This window comes from Panicum virgatum, chromosome 8N, assembly GCF_016808335.1.
Source record: "Panicum virgatum strain AP13 chromosome 8N, P.virgatum_v5, whole genome shotgun sequence".
Classification (NCBI taxonomy): Eukaryota; Viridiplantae; Streptophyta; class Magnoliopsida; order Poales; family Poaceae; genus Panicum; species Panicum virgatum.
This window is the reverse complement of record NC_053152.1, coordinates 50501622-50525351: the sequence shown is the minus strand read 5'-3', so window position 1 is coordinate 50525351 and position 23730 is coordinate 50501622. Positions and strand designations below refer to the sequence as shown.

At 46.6% G+C, this 23730-nt stretch overlaps 2 protein-coding genes across 3 annotated transcripts; one reads left to right on the top strand and one right to left on the bottom strand.

The window, feature by feature from the left end:
• Nucleotides 1–99: 99 nt before the first annotated feature.
• On the bottom strand, nt 100–1005 carry LOC120684601 (metallothionein-like protein 1A). Its single transcript, XM_039966462.1, has 2 exons — nt 736–1005; nt 100–588 (listed from the first exon to the last, which is right to left on the bottom strand). Exons 1-2 carry the CDS (start codon nt 786–788, stop codon nt 414–416), a joined length of 228 nt encoding a protein of 75 aa, XP_039822396.1. The 5' UTR covers nt 789–1005; the 3' UTR covers nt 100–413.
• A 14745-nt stretch (nt 1006–15750) lies between these two features.
• On the top strand, nt 15751–21299 carry LOC120686740 (putative disease resistance protein RGA3). 2 transcript variants are annotated; one of them, XM_039968946.1, is made up of 4 exons: nt 15751–16839; nt 18320–18799; nt 19059–20739; nt 20885–21299. In XM_039968946.1, exons 1-3 carry the CDS (start codon nt 15766–15768, stop codon nt 20682–20684), a joined length of 3180 nt encoding a protein of 1059 aa, XP_039824880.1. In that variant the 5' UTR covers nt 15751–15765; the 3' UTR covers nt 20685–20739; nt 20885–21299. The 2 variants fall into 2 exon arrangements, with proteins under 2 accessions (XP_039824880.1, XP_039824881.1); XM_039968947.1 differs by having other exon boundaries at nt 20888–21282.
• The last annotated feature ends 2431 nt before the right edge of the window (nt 21300–23730 follow it).

The following is a 23730-nucleotide window of genomic DNA, read 5'->3' as shown; positions in this document are numbered from 1 at the left end:
ACAATTTGGTACGGTATCCATCCAAAACCCGGTGCAGAGGCTGGAACCTGTTTTTTTCCATTTTGCAAAGACGATCCAAATTAAGACGATAAATACGCATTAGGCAGATAAAGCAAACCAGTTTTATATATTCATCACTCTGGACCGATCATTACAGAGACACATGCAAAGATGTATGCCTGCATGGTTTCTTTGCAATGATCAACACATACAGACACAGGACGGACGCAAAGCACACAGAGGGGCAGACGACGCATGCATGCTTGATGAGGCCGGAGCCAAACCGATACATGAGACATGATGGCTCAGGCTCATCCTTATTCTTGTTCAATCATCAAGTCACACACAAGCAGAGTAGTAGGTAGTAGCTAGCATGCATGCATGCAGGTGTGTTCTGACGTTCCCCATCGAAATCAGCAGTTGCAGGGGTCGCAGCTGCAGCTGTTACCGCACTTGCAGGCGTGGGCGGTCTCGCCGGACTCTGCCGCCGCCTCGAACTGGCCGGCCTTCTTCTCCGGGGCCACGCCGAGGACGATGGTGGCCTGAGCGCCGCCGCTGCTCTTCTCCTCAAGGTCAGGGTACATCTTGCTGCAACAAAGTCAAGGCAAGATTATATTTGTTGTAACAGCCAGCAGCAAATTAGAGAGACTACATAAGACGGACCAAACCAAAGTTTGAGGTGGAAACCTTACTCGCTTTAGTAATATGTATAGATATATGGAATACGTAACATACCCGCACTTGCAGTTGGAGCCGCAGTTGCAGCTTGATCCGCAGCTGCAAGACATCTTGGAAGAAGGAAGATGATCTGATGAAAGGATAATTGGGAGGCTTTGTTGATTGCTTGATGATCGAGCACACTCAGCTGAATGAAGAGGCTCAACCCCAGCACCCCGGCTTTTATATAGAGACGTATACAGACGTGGTTTCGTGTCCTTAATTGCTTGGGTAGGAGAGTCGTCGCCACATCCAATGGCCACTTGTCTTGGTGAGCTGTGGGCCCGACCCTTTGACAGTGAAAGAATTAGTAGGTTCAAGCAAGATTATTCCCAAGACACTTTCGTTTTCACAAAAGAAAATTCGTTTTTTTAAAAAGGATTCCCGCAAGTTGATTTTGGCATCTCTCCAAACAAAACTAATAATAACAATGTTACTGCATACAACAAAACTAATAGATAGAAAAAAAGATTACTGATTCAGTCAAAACTTCCTCTGCATCTACCATTATATTTCTAACTACAATTGAAGCCTAACTAATAACAAGAATAAAAAAAATACAATGATACACAACTTTCCTGCGTGTTCGATAAAAAAAATACATGGTAAAATTAATTTCTCTCATCCACAATATTTTCTTTGATAAACTTACGATTAATGTTGCCTGACGAATACCATGAAGTATTTGCCTTGTGTATAGGACGTCTCTGTCCTTCAAATCGAAAGCAACCGCATTATATTGGAAAAAAATGCTCCCGGTTGCTTTCTTTTCTGCAGTCACACAATAGGCTAATGAACAAGGCGTGCTTGACTTCTCTACTTCCCTTGCTCCATCTCATGGATATCATTCAGACACGCACCAGGACCACGTTTCTAGCTAGATTGACAATGATGCAAGACCGAATAAGAGGCCACTATTTCACGATGCTAGCTATCCCTTGCCGGCAAGAAATGTGTCTTCTTTCTTCCTTGTCGAATATAATTTTTCTTCTGTCACAGGTTGCTTTCAGATATATACATACATATGTATGCATTCAATTCAATAACTATTCCTTCTTCTCGAACACTTGCTAAAACAAGTTTCTGCAATATGTAAGTACCTACTAATGGCTACAAATATCTGTACTTTAGTATACGAGAGCAATTAAGTACATGCATGATTCTTTTTCTTTTTCCTTATTAATATATATACAGTGTAACCTTCGTTTGCCAACCTGTCTGTATCATTTGTTTTGACTGAGACAACAATAAAACATCATCACATCCAGCACATCAGTAATCTACTAGATGGATATTTCTGCTTTGATTGGGAAGGGGCTGTCATAAACAATTTTATCGCTTCGAGTTAACAAAGGCTCCATCTGTCACATCATCCTTGTTACTTCGTTGTTCAAGGAACCTAAAACAATTTGAGGAATGAGCAGTACTCACTCCTGGCTGTGATGAGTAAATTATCAACCGTGCGGTGTGATCGTGTGCTTGGTCTTTGGTTGCAGGTACACGGGCGTCGAGTGTCGACAGAGAGTTGCCGTGGACGAGCTCAGGCCGGGCGGCAGCTGTGGCGTCCACTCCTGGATCGAGGGCGCAAGCAGCGACGGATGGCGGGTTTCTTGGTTTGCGCCACAAAACCAAGCTGGCAGACGGCGGTTGAAGACGCCAAGTCGTGAAGGCACGGGCGTCGGTCTCGGGACTGGCGGAGGAACGGGCGTCGACGGCGTCTAGGGCCTCGCTGCGGGCGAGGAGGTGACGGGCGTCGGGCGGCGTCTAGGGCCGTCAGAAGGCCGATGTGGGAATGGTGTCTAGTGCCACGGCGTGGAGGCAGAAATCTTCCCGCGCATGGAGTTTTGGCGGTTTTCTCAAAACCGGCCACCTACCCGGGTTTCGCGGACCCTCCAAAACCGCGGACCAGATCTTCATCGACGTGGCGGCATCGTGGAGAAGGCTTCGAGTCGAAGAAAGAAACTCCACCGTCGGATGATATCTTGTACCCTTTCCGGTTTTGCCCCTACGGGCGTTTTAGTGTATGAGTCAAGGTGGAGGTCAAATTTGGGAGGGACCGGTCTGACCGGTCTGGGAAACCGGTCTGACTGGTCGCCCCCCGAGGGTGGATATATATATCTCACCTGCCCCTTGGACAGGTGAGCCTCCAAGCCACGAGTCATTTTCTGTTTTTCCTTGCTCCTCTCTCTGTTCTAGGGTTAGGCCGAGGTCTCCATGGCAATAGTGGTCTAGATTATAGCTAGGTCCACAATTTTGAGAGGGTGGATGAATGGGTGGAGGTCTAGCTCTTGTATAGGTGAATTCCTCTGTAAATCACGATGAACTTGAATGAAATCGAGGACCCTTATGAGCAGCTCTCTTGTGTTCCCGTTCATCTTTTGTTCATAGATTGATTTCCTCTCTTTTAGTGGTTTTTGGGATCAAAGCTTTCTCTTGGTGGATTTAGGGACTCCGTGAATTGCTTCTCAACCATCTAGCCTAGAGCTAAACTCCCGAGAATCACGAGTCCCTCGGATTGAGGTTTTTGGAGTTTTTGGAAAACCCTCTTTTGCCGCTTTCCCCCACGAAATTCTTGTGATCCTTTGTGTTTTGGGTTGATTCTTTTTGTTGAGAGGTTTGTCTCTATCCCAGGAACCTCCCTGCAAATTTTGAGATCATTTGGTGATGATTTGAACGAGTAATCTTTGAAATCACCTCGAGTTCGCGGGCTGGAACTCTGCTCTGGGCAGAGGCGGTCTGACCGGTCGGAGCAACCGGTTTGACCGGTCGGAGAAACCGGTCTGATCGGTTGGAGCAACCGGTCTGACCGGTCAGGAATTTCAAATCCGCCCCAACCAGTTTGACCGGCCAGGGAAAGCGGTCAGACCGGTCTGGTCCAGTGACCCTGCTGTTTGTGGTTTTCTCGCTGTTGTTTCCGCTTAGTTTCCTAGGGCGTTTTGCAAAGAGATAGTTTGTCCATAGCTATTCTCTCATATCCTAGATTTGAGGGCTTGTGGTGATTTTCGGGATATAGGCCGACGGATCGATTTCGAAAGAAATTTTGATCGGCTCTCATTCACCTCCCTCTGGTTGCCAGTCTCGGTCCCTCAATTGGTATCAGAGCTTGGTTAAGGTTTTTATTACCCTAACCGTTTCAAAAACCACTTGGCGACCATGGCAAGTCTTGGTAAGATCCCTGTGTTTTTCGGTGAGGACTATGCTTATTGGAAGGTTCGCATGCGAGCCTTCTTGCAAAGCATGGGAGCCGAGGTTTGGGATATAACCAAAAACCAGGCTTACGAGGTGCTTGCCTCTCGGGTCACTCCTCTTCAAGTGACCGAGCACGAGGCTAACGCCAAGGCTATCAATGCTTTGTTCGCTGGCGTTTCTCGTGCAAAGTTCTCACGCGTCCAGGGTTTCTAGGAAGCTCACAAGGTTTGGACGTGCCTTGAGAACTACCACGAGGGCACACCTCAGGTTAAGGTCAGGCTTTTCGAGACTCACCGGCATGAATATGAGAACTTCACAAAGGGGCCGGGTGAGAGCATTGGCGACATGTTCAGTCGGTTTCAATCAATTGTGAACAAAGTCAGTGCGAACAGATCTGCTGATGCCCTTGACTACACAGAGCATGAGAAGGCTCTCAAGTTGCTCTACGCACTTGACCGCTCTGTGTGGGATCTCAAGGTGAACACGATCATCGAATCTGCAGGCTATGAGACTCTGACCGTGAATGAGCTCTTCAGCAAGCTCAAGGCCACTGAGATGGATAACCAGACACGGGCCAAGCTCAATGGTGCCCCTCCTTCCAAGAGCATCACTCCTGTGACTGGCCCAGGTGGATCGAGCTCTAACGCTAACTCTGCTCTTGGCTTTTCTCTTGCCTCTTTGCCTTCTATTACAGATGAGTAGTTGGAGACGCTGGGCGATGACGACTTGTGCCTCCTCATCAACAAGTTCCAGCGTATCTACCACAACAGGCAGAGGCGAAAGAACCCCGGGTGCTACCACTGCGGCGATCCGAACCACTTCGTCGCCGACTGCCCCAAGAAATCCTGCGGTGGCCAGAACAACAACTTCGACTACTACCGCCACCACGACCGTGATGAGGGAGGCTCCAACAAGGAGCGTCGGCGCCACAAGCACCGCAGTCATGACCGGGACAAGGAAGGGCGCTTCGACAAGGAGTCGCTCAAGAAGCGCTTCCAGTACAAGGACAAGAAGCGGGAGAAGTCTTTCTTGGCGCAGCTCAGCGACCACGACAAGAGCTCCGACACCGACCGCTCTTCTTCACCGACCTCCGACGACGATGACAAGAAGAAGAAGAAGCGGGACAAGGAAGCCACCGGCTTCATCGGCCTTTGCTTGGCGGCCGGTCGACGCAAGAGTTTCTGCACCATGGCGGGCGAGGCCAATGGTGCTCGTGCGTCTCCAGGTGGACATGCTACACTGACGCACGACGACTCTTCTCCTGGATCTGAGAGTGATTCAGAGGTAAACTCCACTATTGACCTGCTTGATACTGAGGTTAGGGAGTTATACGCCGCTCTCGACAATCAGAAAAGGCTGCTTAAGGAAGCAGCTAGAGAGCGTAAGAATCTTAGGGCTGAGCTGGCTTGTGCTAGAGAGAAATCTGGTGAGGATGAGTGCACTGACTGCATATCTCACATGAATGATCTTGTTGCTCTCCGTGCCAAGCATGATGAGAACGTTGCGAACTTGGATGTTGCCAAGACTTCGCTTGCTGACGTGTCTCACGAGCTAGCCAAGGCCAAGCATGAGCTTGAACTAGCCAAGGACGCTCCTATCGTTAGTGATGTGCTTGAATGTGATGAGCACTCCATTTTTAAGTCTGATCTAGCTTCTTTGTAGTCTAAGTTTGCTACTGTTGTGTGTGAGCTAGAGGAGCTTAGGTCTAGGCCTGTTCTGCTTGGTGCTTGCAAGCTTTGTCCCACGCTTAGGTCGGAGCTAGATGAGAAGAATGCCGTGATTAAGTCTTTGGGGGAGACTAAGGTCGGGGACTCTAGCCCACCTTTTGATTGTCATGTTTGCCCTGGTCTGATTTCTGATTTGGATAATCTTGCGATAGAGAAAGCCAAGTTGGAGAATGAGAACACATATCTTAGGGCGATTCTTAGTTGGGTTTCTAGTAGTGAGCCACAGTTGGGCATGATGATCAAGCAGTTTAAGCGTGGTGATGGGTTTGGGGTCAGTTACACCTACACGAAGTCAGACTTTGACAAGCTGTATGGTAAGATCGGCAAGGCTGCTGGAGTTCCTAGTGCTCTAAACACTGCTAGTACGAGCACGCAGCCTTCGCTTGTTGACCCCGTGGATGGTGTGCTGAAAGAACCACAAGAAGCACCTCCACAGAAGTAAGTTTGGGTTCCAAAGCCCAATGAGCTGAGAAATCCCCTCGATACGCTCCCTGCTGCCACAGTCCAGGTTGCCCAGAAGAAGAGGGCTGCTCCTCCCCGTCCAAAGACGGGGCCTCCACCTCCCAAGAGAGAGGTGAGGTACCACTGCGAGTACTGTCACAGAGATGGTCACTTGGAGGAGTTTAGCTTCAGGAGGAAGTGGGCTGTGAGGCGTGAGCAGGAGAGACGTAACTCGAACATGTACTCTGCTCGAGTGCATGGTCCTCCTCGGTGTGGTGGTAGGCAAGATGCTAGGGCGCACCGTGTAGGTGGAGGACAGGGAGACGGTGGTGATTACCGTGCTCCAGCGGGTGGTCGCTTTGCCGGTCGTGCTCCTAGTCGTCCTCAGTACGGCTATGAACCACGGGACCGAGGCTTTGGAGGAGGATACGAGACACCACGCTTTCCTCGCGGTGGTGGTCGTCAGCCTCGCGGTAGACGGGACGGGGGATACACTTTGCCTGATTTTGCTAACCCTTTTGTAGAGCAAATGGCTCGACACTGGTTTGCTTCACACTTTGCTAACCCCAGTGTTGAGACATTTGCTCACCCTTTATCTCGCTACTGATGTGCAGGTTGGAGGCTTGGAGAACAGGTGGATCATGGACTCCGGTTGTTCGCGCCATATGACCGGCAATGACAGATGGTTCTCCAGCCTCACCCCAACGCGCCACATAGAATACATCATATTTGGGGATAATGGTAAGGGCAAGGTACGTGGTGTTGGTGCTGTTAGAGTTTCTGATCGCTTCACCCTGAGAGAGGTTGCTTTGGTTTCGAATCTTGGCTTTAATTTGCTCTCTGTTTCACAACTTCTTGATGAGGGGTTTGAAGTTCGCTTCAAGGAGGGTTGTTCTCGTGTTTTAGATTCCAGAGGAGATTTGGTTTGCCGGATTTTACCTCGCGATCGGATTTTCTTGGTTGACTTCTCTAGAACTTCTCTTGGTCTTCCTTGTTGCTTGGTGGCTGGTCCTTCTTCTGACTTGTGGAAGTGGCATAGGAGACTTGGACATTTGAGTTTTGACTTGTTGTCGAGACTTAGCTCACTTGGCCTAATCCGAGGATTGCCCAAATTGAAGTTTGAGAAGGATCTTGTTTGCCATCCGTGTCGCCACGGGAAGATGGTTGCCACCTCCCATCCGCCTGTTAATCAAGTGATGACCGCTTACCCTGGAGAGTTGCTACATATGGACACTATTGGTCCTTCTCGGGTGATGTCTGTTGGTGGAAAGTGGTGCGTTCTTGTGATCGTGGATGACTTTTCTCGCTATTCTTGGGTCTTTTTCATGAGAACCAAGGATGAGGCTTTCGAGTTTGGTCGAGACTTGATCTTGAGGTTGAAAAACGAGCTACCCCAGGCCATGAGAGCGATTCGCAGTGACAATGGCACAGAACTCAAAAATGTTCGTTTTGAAACCTTTTGCCGTGATCAAGGTCTTGAACACCAGTACTCTTCCCCCTACACTCCACATCAGAATGGAGTTGTAGAATGGAAGAATCGGACGTTGGTTGAGATGGCTGGGATGATGCTCGATGAGCATAGGACTCCTAGAAAGTACTGGGCTGAGGCAGTTAACACCGCTTGTTATGTGTCCAATCATATTTTCTTGCGTGCTTTCATGCACAAGACTTCTTATGAGTTGCGATTTGGACGCCAGCCCCGTGTTGACCATCTCAGAGTTTTCGGTTGCTGGTGTTTTGTGCTAAAGGAAGGAAATCTTGATAAGTTTGAGTCTCGATCGTCTGACGGCATTTTTATCGGTTATGCTTCTCACTCTAGAGCTTACCGTGTACTGATTATTGATACTAACATCGTCAGAGAGACTTGTGAAGTCACTTTCGACGAGACTGCACTGTGCAATTCTTCTGTCTTTGAGGTTGCAGGAGATGATGAGCTCGGCACCCCATCTTTGAAGATGAGGAGGAAGAAGCTGCGGAGGGTGATGCTGAGTCTACCACGCGTGCTGTGGACCCAGCCGCCTCTGCCACGAGCTCGGACGATGACGACGGCCCCGACCCGACTACATCCACTTCCCGGGGGCCAATCGAGCAGGTGACTCAGCCTTCCATAGCTGCATCTGAGAAGACACCAGCTTTGATTGAGGAGGAGGCGACTTCGACAAGGGAAGCACCGCGACACATTCAGCGTCGTCATCCACCTCAACAGATGCTAGGTGACCTCAACGAGCGAGTCACAAGGTCCAAGGTAACATGTATCGCTGGCTTTGCTCATTCAGCGTTTGTTGCCTCTTTCGAGCCCAAAGATGTTGGACACGCACTTTCTGACTCCAATTGGGTCAATGCCATGCATGAGGAACTCGAAAATTTTGAAAGGAATCAGGTTTGAGTTTTGGTTGAGCCTCCGCCTGCTTGTAATCCCATTGGAACCAAGTGGGTTTTCAAGAACAAGCAAGGTGAAGATGGGTTGGTTGTGCGAAACAAGGCTCGACTTGTAGCCCAGGGGTTTTGCCAAAAAGAAGGGATAGATTATGAGGAAACTTTTGCCCCGGTAGCATGCTTAGAAGCGATTCGATTTTTTCTTGCATTTGCTGCTTCCAAGGTTTTAAAGTTTTCCAAATGGATGTGAAATCTGCCTTCTTGAATAGTTTTATTGAAGAGGAAGCTTATGTGAAACAACCCCCTGGTTTTGAAAATCCCAAGTTTCCAAACCGAGTTTACAAACTTCAGAAAGCTCTTTACGGTTTGAAACAGGAGCCTAGAGCTTGGTATGATAGGCTTAAAACTTTCTTGCTTGCTCAAGATTTTAAAATGGGATGTGTTGATAAAACCTTGTTCCTCATGCGCTCTGGCTCTGACTTTCTATTGGTTCAGATTTACGTGGATGATATCATCTTTGGTGGCTCTTCTCACGCTCTTGTTTCCAAGTTTTCTGAGCAGATGTCCAGGGAGTTCGAGATGAGCATGATGGGTGAGATGTTGTTCTTCCTCGGGCTGCAGATCAAGCAAACTTCCCAGGGCACATTCGTCCATCAAGCCAAGTACACCAAGGACTTGCTGCAAAAGTTCGACATGAGTGACTTGTCTCCTCAGCCGACTCCGATCAGCACATCGACGGCGCTTGATGCGGACTTGGATGGCAAGGCGGTGGACCAGAAGGAGTATATGAGCATGATCGGCTCCCTCCTATACCTGACGGCGACGCGGCCGGACATTCAGTTCGGTGTCGGCCTCTGTGCGCGATATCAGGCTTCGCCGCGCACCTCCCACAAGCAAGTGGTGAAACACATCTTCAGGTATTCTGCGGATTCATCTCTTGTTTTGGTTGGTTTTTCGGATGCCGATTTTGGTGGGTGTCGGCTGGATCGCAAGTCGACTTCCGGCACCTGTAACTTTCTCGGTACATCGTTGGTTTCGTGGTCCTCTCGCAAGCAATCTAGTGTAGCGCTTTCTTCCACAGAAGCCGAATACGTTGCCGCTGGTAGCTGTTGCTCTCAGATTCTTTGGATGAAACAAACCTTGCAGGATTATGGGTTGAGTTTCGGTAGGGTTCCCATCTTTGTAGACAACATGTCCGTCATTAGCATTGCAAAGAACCATGTCCTACACTCCAGAACCAAACACATAGATATCCGGTTCCACTTCCTGCGAGATAACCATGAGAGAGGCCACATAGACATGATCCATGTCCCTTCAGAGAGGTAAACCGCAGATATCCTCACCAAACCACTTGAGCAGGACACCTTTGCTCGCTTGCGAGGGGAGCTTGGGGTTTGTTACCCCTTTTGATCGCTGGCTTCTCTTTGGTTAGTTTTTTGTAGGTCTTTGTTTTTGTTTCTGTTCGCTTTCTAGCTTCTGATAGATGCATTTGCATTGTACATGTTTGCATTTCTCATTGCTTCACTATACTGGCATTCTTGTATACACTGTTATGATCCTCTAGTGCTTGCTAGTGTAGTTTCTTAGACTTGATCATGTATAGCTTGCTCTTCAGTATATGTCATATCAACTGAGTTAAGCTATTTTTGATTTGAAAATATGAAAACATGGTCACCCTGTCTTGGCTACTGGCATGTTAGGTTGTATTGATACGCTTTGCTATCCTATTCATGCTAGTGTGGCTTTTAATCTTTGAAATGAGCTAAAATTGTTAAAATTATTTAATATATGTCTGAAATGGAATGAAAAGATCCAGGTGGGATTACTTGTCGCACTGATCGAGCTTTCGGGATGGCTCACATAGCACTAGTGAGAACCCGGGCAAGACTGTGCATGATTGAAGCGAGTGCCTTAAGCTTCTGACTGCCCTTGGCATATGCTTGGTCTCGCTGCTAAGTAAAGCATGACAAGCTTTCAACCCCTAGCAGAATCACTTGCTTGATATAACCTGTTAACTTTTCGTTCAAATACAAGTTTTGAGATGCAGAATTGATTCATGATAAAATATATTGGCTGCTTTGGATCACCCTGTATGAGTTTGGTAAGCACTGCTTTCTTTCTCCTACTTGCTATTGCTAGATCATGGGGGACGCTTTTATTTTTGCTGAACTGAACTTGCTAGCTCTAGACTTGATTGATATACCATGTTGAGCTAGATTCAGTTCCTGTTTATGAAGCACACATGCCTGTCACTAGATGATCATATCTTTGTATGCTTGAATGTTTCACTTACACCCTCTGCACGACATTCATTGCATAGCATGATTTCAGGGGGAGATTTAGGCATATTTTAGGCTTGATGTGTGCATGTGCCAACAAGGGGGAGAATTTTTGGGAGAAGTGATCGAACAAGGGGGAGACTTGAGACTTGTTTGTTTTTTGAAAAACTTGTTGCGCACAGGGCTTTGAGAGTGCATCATTTTGGGAGAGTTGCACTTGTGGGAGGGAAAGACTTTGCATGGGGAGTGTCTGCTTTGTTTTTGGCTCCTGATCTTTCCTCGCTTTCCCTCCGCTTCTTGCATGACTGCGTCGAGCTTTACCTCTGTCTTTGAGGAGTCATGTTTTGGCTTTTGATCCATTGCGTTGAGCCATTACCCTTGGCTTAGGGAATCGATCTTTGCTTGAGTAAGTGACTGTTCTTACCTTTCTGAGCTTTTTGTCACTTGCTTGAGTTCTTCACTTTTTTCTTGACACTTTTTATTTTTCACTTCTCTGGTTACAGGTGGTGTGTTGACAATGCACTCATCAAGGGGGAGATTGAGGAATGAGCAGTACTCACTCCTGGCTGTGATGAGTGAATTGTCAACCGTGCGGTGTGATCGTGTGCTTGGTCTTTGGTTGCAGGTACATGGGCGTCGAGTGTCGAAGGAGAGTTACCGTGGAGGAGCTCAGGCCGGGCGGCAGCTGTGGCGTTCACTCCTGGATCGAGGGCGCAAGCAACGATGGATGGCGGGTTTCTTGGTTTGCGCCACAAAACCAAGCTGGCGGACGGCGGTTGAAGACGCCAAGTCGTGAAGGCACGGGTGTCGGTCTCGGGACTGGCGGAGGAACGGGCGTCGACGGCGTCTAGGGCATCACTACGGGCGAGGAGGTGATGGGCGTCGGGCGGCGTTTAGGGCCGTCAGAAGGCCGAGGCGGAAACGGCGTCTAGGGCCACGGCGTGGAGGCGGGAATCTTCCCGCGCGTGGAGTTTTGGCGGTTTTCTCAAAACCGGCCACCTACCCGGGTTTCGCGGACCCTCCAAAACCGCGGACCGGATCTTTATCGACGTGGTGGCATCGCGGAGAAGCCTTCGAGTCGAAGAAATAAACTCCGCCGTCGGATGAGATCTTGTACCCATTCCGGTTTTGCCCCTATGGGCGTTTTAGTGTATGAGTCAAGGTAGAGGTCAAATCTGGGAGGGACCGGTCTGGGAAACCGGTCGCCCCCCCGAGGGTGGATATATATATATATATATATATATATATATATATATATATATATATATATATATATATATATATATATCACCTGCCCCTTGGACAGGTGAGCCTCCAAGCCACGAGTCTTTTTCTGTTTTTCCTTGCTCCTCTCTCTGTTCTAGGGTTAGGCCGAGGTCTCCATGGCAATAGTGGTCTAGATTATTGTTAAGTCCACAATTTTGAGAGGGTGGATGAATGGGTGGAGGTCTAGCTCTTGTATAGGTGAATTCCTCTATAAATCACGATGAACTTGAATGAAATCGAGGACCCTTATGAGCAGCTCTCTTGTGTTCCCGTTCATCTTTTGTTCATAGATTGATTTCCTCTCTTTTAGTGGTTTTTGGGATCAAAGCTTTCTCTTGGTGGATTTAGGGACTCCGTGAATTGCTTCTCAACCATCTAGCCTAGAGCTAAACTCCCGAGAATCACAAGTCCCTCGGATTGAGGTTTTTGGAGTTTTTGGAAAACCCTCTTTTGCCTCTTTCCCCCACGAAATTCTTGTGATCCTTTGTGTTTTGGGTTGATTCTTTTTGTGGAGAGGTTCGTCTCTATCCCAGGAACCTCCCTACAAATTTTGAGATCATTTGGTGATGATTTGAACGAGTAATCTTTGAAATCACCTCGAGTTCGCAGGTTGGAACTCTGCTCTGGGCAGAGGCGGTCTGACCGGTCGGAGCAACCGGTCTGACCGGTCAGGAATTTCAAATCCGCCCCAACCGGTCTGACCGGCCAGGGAAAGCGGTCAGACCGGTCTGGTCCAGTGACCCTGCTGTTTGTGGTTTTCTCGCTGTTGTTTCCGCTTAGTTTCCTAGGGCGTTTTGCAAAGAGATAGCTAGTCCATAGCTATTCTCTCATATCCTAGATTTGAGGGCTTGTGGTGATTTTCGGGATATAGGCCGACGGATCGATTTCGAAAGAAATTTTGATCGGCTCCCATTCACCCCCCTCTGGTCGCCAGTCTCGGTCCCTCACAATTGGTTCCACAAAAGTTATGAAAATATTCCCGGCCGGTTTGGAGGATTGGTTTGTCCACAACGCCCTCAACCCGACGTGCTTACTCAGTAACTGCCTCTGGGGAAAGAACAAAAGGTAGGGCTGAAATTTGATGCTTTTCAAAGGCGATACGATTGTCGTCGTAAACTTTGTAAAGAAAAATCAAGCATAGGAAAAGCCTATTGTTAGTGAACATTAGACTTGCTTTTGACAATGGTGGGGAAAAAAGTCCACTACTGCATCATCAAGTGCATGTTACCGGGAAAAAGAGGTATATATGTAGTACATGATTGATAGCCAGGCCGAATACTCAAGATTCCTAACCTATTCCAGGAACCAAGCTAGGCACACACTCAAGATTTATTATAGTTTATCTTTATTATATAGACAGAAAAAAGAGATTTTTTAAAACAACTTAGTAGTAGCATGGGGAATTGCGATAATGATTTACCAATTGAAATTGATGGAAAAAGAGCAAATTTAATGCATTAGCAAATAGTAATTTCCGAGGAAACTCTAGAGGCGTCAAATATGATATATACCAGTGTAATAAGTTGTGCAAATGAATAAGATGTGAACAGACAGATACAGAGAGGAGAAGAGCAAAAGCAACAGATACCTTAAGCAAATGACTCAGATGTGAAACAGTGGGAGCAAAAATAGATACCAGAGATGAGAAGAGCAAAAAGCAGAAGTGAAAAAACGCCTTGCGCTCTACCGACTGAGCTAGACGGGCCTATGTGACAGCGACCTCTGACACTCTTTCATCAGGAGTCGAGCGCCAGCTTCTTACAAGATTTGCCTTCACTGAGCGTGAACGAAATCATGAGGCATCTATTAAGTGGTCTCATTGGACAGTGATTTTACTCAAATCAATGCTCGGTAGATCTCAATCATCCATCAGGTTTGTAAGGCCAACTCTCAAATCCAATACCTCCGATCCTGCAAGATTTTGCACGATTAATGGAAATATTTGGACGCCCTGTACTCTCTATTTTTAGTCTTATGATTCTGTTCCAAATTATTAATTTCTCCTTCCTTACTAACTGTAGATTGTTTTAGCTATGTCTTAAATCAACCTTGTTTAGTTTTGATAAAAAGAATAGGAAAATATATTCCAAATTGTATATATTTTCCTATAAATTTGATCAAATCAAAATACATTTGACTTGTGTGCTCGTAGCTGTTTTGTTCTGCCCAGTGGTTGTATGGGTGCCATGTGTGCTCTGGTTCTTCACAATAGGTTTCTGCCTTCACTATTGGAAAATAGGCTTATTGTACCGGTTGTTGAGGCTCTTGGGTACCGGTTTTTCAAACCGGTACTCCGTATCCTAGACCAAAAGTCTGGGCCTTAGGCATCGAGTAAAACAACCGGTGCCTAAGGCTCTCGTCAAACAAAATTTTTAACGCGGTGTAGCTAGGATTCGAACCAGCGATCTCTTGTCTCGCACGTACCTCTCTTACCATCTCATCTACACAACAAATGTGATATAAAGAGAGATATTTTCCTTTTGAAATAGCCTGTGAAGGACCCTAAGGTACCGGTTGGTACCGGTTGGTAACACCAACCGGTACCTAAGGCTCATCCATAGGCACCAGTTGGTGGTACCACCCGGTACTAATGGAAAAGTTACCACCCGGTATCTATGGAGAGCTTTAGGTACCGGTTGGTGTTACCAACCGGTACTTAAGGCTCATCTATAGGTTCCATCGATCCCAAAACTAGCATAGATACCGGTTCATTTTCATTCCGGTATTTTTGGGTGGATCTTTGGCGTGTTTTCTAGTAGTGCTTGTCTCGTGTGTTGCAGTTAGAGATTGTTATTAAAGTACGCTTGCGACGCTGCAGTTATCAGGTTGAACTCTGTAATTTCATCGCTTTACATGTAATGATATTCCAGTGTGGTCGACCGTCCCTGCTATGGAAACAAATATTGTTCCAGCAGAAATGCCAAGAAGCAAAGAATTATTGAGTCCTTGCCTCCGTTGTACATAGAAGAAGGACAATTATATACTTTCCAGCCATGTCTGCTTCTTCCGTGGCGCCAAGTTTGGCATTGGATCTTTGGAGTGTGTTGCAAGCACAAGAATTGGATCTCCTTTTTCTAGCTTTCTCTTTTTTTTCAGGTCTGATCCACCTACAGCATATAAGCGCAGGCCCTGCCTGTCTCCTTGCTTTTCACAGCTAATTGCATTCTATCGAGAGCACATAGCCCAAGACCCGAGCTGCCACGCCTGCAGCAAATTGAGGTGAATCAGTCTCTCTTCAATTCATGTTTGAATTCTGTATAGCAAGTTTGTTTCATCAATATATAGATATACTCCATGCACATATTATATATATCGATTCACGAACAATATGCATTTATAGCTAGCATATTTTAATAACTCAGAGTTCTATAGCTACCATTATGAAAAAAAAAAGACAGAGTAAGTAAGTAAGCAGCCATATATATATAATTAAACTCCAGTTTAAACTCCCTGCTAGCCCCTTGGTGTAAACAAGCAGGCATATAAATCCTTTCAATCTGTAAACATTAAAATTTCGGTATCAGTTTACATTGTAACCCTAAATTGTTCTCCTTAAAATCAAATAGAAGCATTATATAGATTTAGATCCAGTTTGAATATAGATTGATGGCACTGTAACGTGATTTAGTGGAGCTCGGCTGCCCCTAATTACCTTGGCTGCCAATTAGAGTAACAATTTCACTAATTGAACCTGCATGCAGCAGTTATTCGGATGGAAATAACATGTGATGGTTAATTTGTCCATGAAGGAAGTACGGTACGGTCAAGCCATGGCGGTCGTCCTGGATGCTTTGGCACCCTACGTCAAGAAGCTGCTCACAGACATGGCCGATGAGGAGGTGTCCATGCTACTGGGAGTCTCCGGCGAGATCACCAAGCTGGAGGACAACATGGAAAGCATCAAAGCCTTCCTTGCAGATGCTGAGAGGAGGCGTCTCACTGACCTGAGCGTGCAAAGATGGGTCACGAAGCTCAAGAACGCCATGTACGACGCCACCGACATCCTAGACTTGTGCCAACTCGAGGCTGACAAGAGGAGGGAATATGAAGGTGGCAGTATGGACGAGAAGGCTCCCAGTTGCTGCCAGTCATTGCTCTTCTGCCTACGGAATCCTGTGTTCGCGCACAAGATAGGCAGCCAGATCAAGGAGCTGAACAAGCGGATGGACAGCATCCACAGGGAGGCAGATAGGTTCAAGTTCAACATTGGCCTCGGTTCCAATCCGGAGCCGAGGAAGCTAACTAATGCTGAAAGGTCTATGCAGATGATGACGTCCGAGTTCAATGAGTCGGCCATTGTTGGTGACAAGATCGAGCAGGATACAAGGGAGCTTTCCCAGCTGCTAACCACTAGTGGTGACCATGACATCAAGGTGGTGTCCATTGTGGGCACTGGAGGAATGGGGAAAACCACCCTTGCCCAGAAGATCTTCAATGATACATCCGTCCAAAAGCACTTCAAAGTGAAGATATGGCTGAGCATCACCCAGCACTTCGACGAGGTTGAGATGCTCAGGACAGCAATCAAGCATGCTGGGGGAGACCATGGCAATGAGCATGATAAGACAATCCTCACGAGGACCCTCACTAACACCTTGTCCACGGGCAGGTTCATCCTGGTCCTGGATGATGTGTGGAGTGTCCAAGCATGGAGTCAAGTGCTTAGTGTCCCAGTCAGAAATGCTAGCCAGAAACAGCTGGGGAACTGGGTCCTCATCACATCAAGATTGGAAGACCTGGCTCTACGGATGGGAGCCTCCTTCTACCAGCACCATGTCAACCCACTGAATGAAGAGGATGCTTGGGCCCTGCTCAACAAACAGCTGCCACCATCTCCTAATCAGGTTAGTCTATCCATAGATCTTTTTTCATTTTTTGCAATTAAGTGCACAGTCAGGTGGCTTCTCAAACTAGAACTTGATTGAAGTGAGGAATACATAACAGTTCTTGGGAATCTTTTATTTGGAAATAACATGTGATTGGTTCAAATAAAATGAAATACCAAATCCCTTACATTATGTGTGCGGTTAATTAGATGTTCCTTTTTTGATAGGTAGAAAAAACCAGGCAGTATAATCGGGGAAAAAAATTACAAGGTCATGAAACATCCATATCTATAAATCTATCAATAGTTTTAGAGAATTCAGTATTAAGATTTTTAGAAAACAAGTCAGATCAATTTTGTGCTCCTGCATGGGCTAGTGATTTTAAGATGCATTTTTGAAATTAAAATTATAAGTTTGTGGGTAATCTGGGACCCTCAACTAATCAACAAAATTGATTATCTTTGCGCTCTCCCTCTCTTTCAAACACAATACTGATATAAATAATATGTAATCTTTATTGATGGAGAGACTCTATATGGTTTTATATTATTGTTAGTCCTTGGAAATCGATGTGCTCGTTCTTCATAATGGCAGATGGAGGTGGTTTAATTGTAGACTTAGTGAGTTACTTCAGTTTATTTTTATAATCAAGGAGGTGGATAACTTAAATTGAATTAGGGTGTTTACTCTACATTTCTAATGTAATGACATGGATTGGTAATTTAGGTACACATTTAGTGCATTACTTTAGATTATTTTTATAATAACTGAGGTGGGTAATTCAAAAGAAAGTATTAGGGTTACTTTAGGTAATTTTTTTATAACAACAGAGGTTGGTTATTTTTTTAGAAACTAAAATAGATCCATGTTATTGTCAATGATGATGAGAGTCTACAGAATTACTGGCCGAATGTTTCCTTTTTTTTATTAGAATTCATAGGATTTATATTATTCATAGAAAGCATACATAGAGGCCCCGAAAGAAGTCTAATTAGTAACTAATTTGTGCCTTATAAGCAGAAATATTCTTTGGCGCACTGTACTTAGCAATTTGCACGGCTCAACTTGAGTACACTTCAGATGTAAAAAAAACATACCATTCTATCTTCCTTAAATTGCATGTAGTAAGTACATATAATGGCATCATGATTTACCCAGTCTCTATTTCTAATATTGGCTCATGAAAATGAAAGCTAGTTATGACAAATTCAAACATGTAGACCGTCACTCCTTGCCCCCCTCATGAGGTGGGCCCACACAAGTAGAACAAAGGTATACTTGTCATGAGGTACTTTTTAAAACAGAACCTTATTAGCACGTTGGCCAGGAGACGATTCTTCCTGAGTGAAGAGTGAAAAGAATTCATATTAGCCAGTTCATATATAGTCCCATCTGATCATTTGAATCTAGAATATTAAAACTTCATGTTGAAGTAGAAATTCATGCATATAAGAGTGGATGTTTATTTGTTAGTAAGTAGTCTTCTAACTGTTGGCAGGTAGTAGGAACCGAGCACCTAAGAGACGTCGGGATGAAAATCGTTAGAAAGTGTGGTGGTTTACCACTGGCTATCAAAGTGATGGGAGGATTGCTAAGCACCAAGCCTCAAAGCGAGACTGATTGGGAAGCTGTTTTGAACCATCGTGCATGGTCAGTAGATGGATTGCCTGAGGAGCTGGATAAACGAATCTACTTGAGCTACGAGGACTTATCTCCCCAGCTCAAGCAATGCTTCCTTTACTGCTCCCTTTTCCCTAAAGCTACAAGAATTTTGTATAGAAATGTTGTTCCCATGTGGATCAGTGAGGGATTTATCCAACCTCAGGGCGGAAGCAGTTCACATGATGACCAGCTAGAGGAAATAGCAACTGAGTACCACAAGGAGTTAATCACGAGGAATCTTATAGAACCTACAACAGCGCAGACTATCACTGGATACGTGTGCACAATGCATGACGTGGTGCGCTCCTTTGCTGAATACTCCCTCCTTCCCCGTTTATAAGGCATGGTGGAACATGACACGGTCTTCTAAACAACACTTTGACCATTTATTTATCATATATTATATCACTTTTGATTATAAACTTATAATCATTGTAAAATATATTTGATTATGAATCCAATCATATGAAATTTGCATTATAAAAATAAAAATTTAATAGTCAAATTATTGGTCAAAGATGACAAGGTTTGAATCTTGATATACGTGTATGCCTTATAAACAGGGAAGGAGGGAGTATATGTCTAGAGAAGATTCACTTGTGGTCCAGGATAGTAAGCAAGTTGCCACCGGGAGTAGCCTTCTTGTGCGTCGCATGTCCATTGGTCCAGCAAGCGAACTCCTACTAGAAGAATGGGCCGCTCTACAAAAGCAAGTGTCACTTAGAACATTATTTATAAATGGTAAAATCAACTACAAGCCGGGTGATTCTTTAACTTGCTTCTCTAGGCTAAGGGTATTGTCTATAAATAATGGTGGAGAATGTGATATGTTGGTTGGCTCCGTGTGTCAGCTGACACACCTAAGATACCTTGCTTTAGAGGGAACAAATATATCTAGGCTGCCGGAGAACATCCATAAGATGAAGTTCCTGCAGCACATTGCGCTTCATGGATGTAAGAATTTGGAGAGTCTTCCAAGTAGCATTATAAAACTGGTGCATCTCAGATTTCTTGACATGCGTGGTTTGAAGGCTAGTGTCGTAATACCTAAGGGGTTTGGTGGGTTAACAAACATGAGGATACTTTTTGGATTCCCAGTACACGTGGACATGGATGGGGGCTGGTGCAGCTTGGAAGAGATCGGGCCTCTTTCCCAGCTTAGGAAGCTTACTTTGCACGGTCTAGAGAATGTGCATGCTAGCTCGTTGGCTGAAATGGCCAGGATTGGCAGCAAGGAGCACCTTGATTACTTGGCCTTATATTGGAGCAGCAGCGGATGGATGGAATTGATGGATGAGATCGAGAAGCAACAGAGGCAGCACGCCGCGGAAGAGGTATTGGAGAAGCTCTGCCCTCCACCCCGCACACAACAACTACATATTCAAGGATACTTTGGTCGCATGCTACCAAATTGGATGATGGTACCAAATGCGGCAACAGGGGCATTCAAGAGCTTAATGATTTTGACGCTGTGGGATCTGCCTTGCTGCACCAAACTCCCTGACGGCTTGCGTCAGCTACCCAGTTTGAAAATGCTGCACATTAAAGATGCACCAGCCATCAAGAGGGTTGGCTTTGAATTCCAGGCGTCCTCCTCCTTGACGGCGGTGGGTGGGGGTGGCACTACAGCTACGTCAGCAGCTTTTCCTAATCTGAGACATCTTTTTCTGCAAGGCTTGTGCGAATGGGAGGAGTGGGACTGGGTGGAGCAGGCCACCGTGGATGTGACTGCAGGCACCATGGCCATGCCTTGTCTGGAGACACTCTACATAGAGAACTGCAAGCTAAGGTGCCTTCCTCCAGGGCTCGCCAACAGCAAGAGGCATGCTCTAAGGGAACTCAGGCTGTACGAAATCACCAACCTGGTATTCGTGGAGAACTTTCCTTCTGTTGTGGAATTTGACGTGTTCGACTGCCCCGAGCTCAAGAGGATCAGCGGCCTCTCCAGGTTGCACAAGATCAGGATCATCCGCTGCCCGAACTTGGAGGTGCTGGAAGGTGTTCCAGCACTCGGTAGCCTTGTGCTGGAGGACACCACAATGGAGGCTCTTCCAGGATATCTGCTAGGTGTGAACCCAAGGTATATCAAGTTAAATTGTAGCAAGAAACTGTACGAATCCTTATCTTCACCAGGTAACTCCGCCGAGTGGAACAAGATCACTCATATCGGAAACCGCAATATCGGCTGGATCGAAGATTAAGAAGAAAACTCGCAGGAATACGGCTGCATCAACAACAATTCATCCATTCATTCAGGTAATCTGCATTCCTTCTCTGCCAAAATTTGTTTCTAGTGTATTTAATTATTGCTGCTTGTACGTACATACTCCTATTAGTCACATATAGCCGAAGTATTCCGCATGCCTCAGTTGACTGATATGTCAAATATACGCTTGATCAGCAGGGAAGGAAGCTTCCGTTGGAGCACACGCCGACACACAGCCTACTCATCAGACTACAAGATAGAGAGATACTGCAAACCATGGATCGATTCTCTTGGAAATGTAAAGATTTTAGTTCTCTCATCTTTGGCCCCCGGCCTCCGAGTCTCACGCATGTTTCTCATTTCATAATTGGGTAGAGTGGTCATTTTTAAAGCAACCTAGCTTCAGGATAGACGGCGGCGATAGTCCTCTCTTTTTTTTTTTCAGGCGACCAAGGCTCAGTCTGCATGGTAAGATAAGAAAAATGCTATGCTGAGATAGGTCAAAATGCTGTATGTAAGTCTAGTCTGGTGCGGATCATCTTGGCAAAAGTTTTAAATGATACCAAATTGCTAATCGCTGAAAAGTATAACAATGATACCCAGTTCGATCCTTTATGTTTTAAATGTTTAATTAACAAAGTAGCTAGGCACCGTTATCAGCAGAACACGTATACGAACAGCACGTCTTTCTGAAATACTGAATGGTTGAACAAATAAGTAATTCAGGTGTTGACATCAAGTCATTTTAGTTCAATGCAAAACAAATGGATTGCATACGCTTCTTCTTCTTCTTGTGCTCCTCGTCCTCGGATTTGTACAGCACGCTGAACTATCTTCTGGATCTCCTCTTTGTTCAGCCTGCCCTTGTCGTGGGTGATGGTGATCTTATCCTTTCGTCCAGTAGTCTTCTTGTTCTTCCGAGTATGTAGGGAAGACCTGCTCCTTGGTTGGCATGGTGGTGTTCCTGGCAGCCATCTCCTGACCATAAAAAGGAAAGAAAACAAAATGGAAGCGCGACAGGGCTAACGGCCCACGGGCCCAAATATGTTGCATTGTTGGAGCACGAATGGGCCCACTCGCTATGCATATCTATCATTGTGTTGCTCTGCTGGGCTGCTGCATCTGCATCTTGCGTCGGCCTAGTAACTTAATTTCTGGTTTCGTGGGCATCGAAAAGTCCATCTCTGCTGATAACTGTGTCTGGTCTAGCTATGTTAGTGCTACTTCTTTTTCTTGCTTATTTTTTTTCCCCTCCAAGTCAACTCGACGCACAACATCTTCACCAAACCGTCAGCCACTTTCCATCTGATCACAAACCCACTGTGATCCCATCTTTCAATCACACCGCACAATCATGAAAAACGGAACCAAAAAATTATCTGGAGATGGATCGATTACGTGTATTTGCAAAAGCCAGCACTAAGCAGGGTGCCAGTGAGATAAGGTGGAATCTGATCTCTCATCATTTTTTTAGATTAAGGGAGAACTCGGTGTTGAATATTAACAAGTGAATGTCTATGACCACATCGAAATACAACTGGCCACAAAACCAGAAGTTTACATAAGTACTTACTCTCCGAACTTCCAACCGAGGAATACAAATGACAAGAAAGGGAGACATAAGACAGAAAACAAAAGACTAAGTTTTGAACTTCTTCTACATCCTTCCTTCAACCTTGCTTTGATCCTCGAGGAGAACCAAGAAATCCACATCAATTGTCTTCTTAGAAACTTTTGATGTAAGGATCGTCGACGCTCTTGTACCTTCTGGTCACCCTGTGTTCTAGAGACTGCACTAGAAGCCGCACTGACTCAATCTCAACCATGCCAACAGATCAAACACTGCCAATCCTCGAAGCCGACTGTGGTGTTGCAACCAAGGACTCCAAGATGATGCCTCAAGAGGAGAGCAACATTAAGATGCTACCGCCACCCGAACCGATCGGTGCTTTGGCTTTCACCTGGATCTGCCCCTGCATGTTGCTGCATGTTGAGGTCCTCATGGTAATGCCTTCAGGAAGGAAAATGATACCCACGGCACCATCATCACCGACACAAAGCTAGGCTTTCGCCCGAGAACCTGCACACCACTAAGCAATAAAGCGCTCTCGGCAGCTCCACCAGTGAGGCGCGAAGTCGCTGCTGCCGCGAACTGCCACGCACCCACACAGCTCCGACCCAGTAGACCAAACGACAGCGCGGATGGTCAAGTGCCCCATATCTGGCGGTGCGATCAGCCCGGCGCATAGCCGATGGCAGCAGGAAGTGGTGACCCCAGCAACTGGCCCGCAGCGATGACGGCTCGGCCATCCCGGGGCCTCCAGCGAAGGCGCCCACGGTGATGGTGGGGGTGCCCGCGCGGAGAAGGCCCGCGCCTCGTGCGAGTGCAGCAGTGTCGAGACCCCGAGCACCGATAGTGGCGGCGCGGCCCGGAGCCAGGGGAGGTGGGAGGTGGCGACGGGAGAGGTCCCCGAGTCCAGAAAGGCGTGGATCTGGGCAAAGGGCGGTGGATCCGGCGGGAGGACCACAGCACCAGTGACGACCATGGCGACCTAGGGTTAGGCTTTGGAAAGGGAAATGAGAGAGCTGAGAGAAGAGGCGGGCTGTCAGGCCGCCGCCATCCTTGCCGCCGCACAGGCTTCCTGCGGCGGGCTCTGGCGGCGGCGAGGCTGCAGCGGCGCTAGGGAGACACCCGTGCCACCCTAGGAGGGACGACGTGGCCGCGGTGGGTTTTCTTCCGGCTCATCTGATCTCTCATCATAACACAATGTTCCAATCCAACGGGCTAAAGCGATGCCCCGATCAGATTCAGATCTCTCTCCTCGGTAGATTCTCGGGACAAAATGAATGCGTCAGCATTGCAGTAGCAGCCAGCAGGTCTTGCACTTTGTTGACATCGTCTATCGCAAGGAACATGCTCATACCAGGTCTTGACAGATCCACGCACGATTGGGTCGGCCAGCAGTGCACTACTTGCTTCCTTCCTTCGCCTACGAGTTTAGAGAGGAGTCGTCAGCGCTATGGCAAACATATTCCATGCT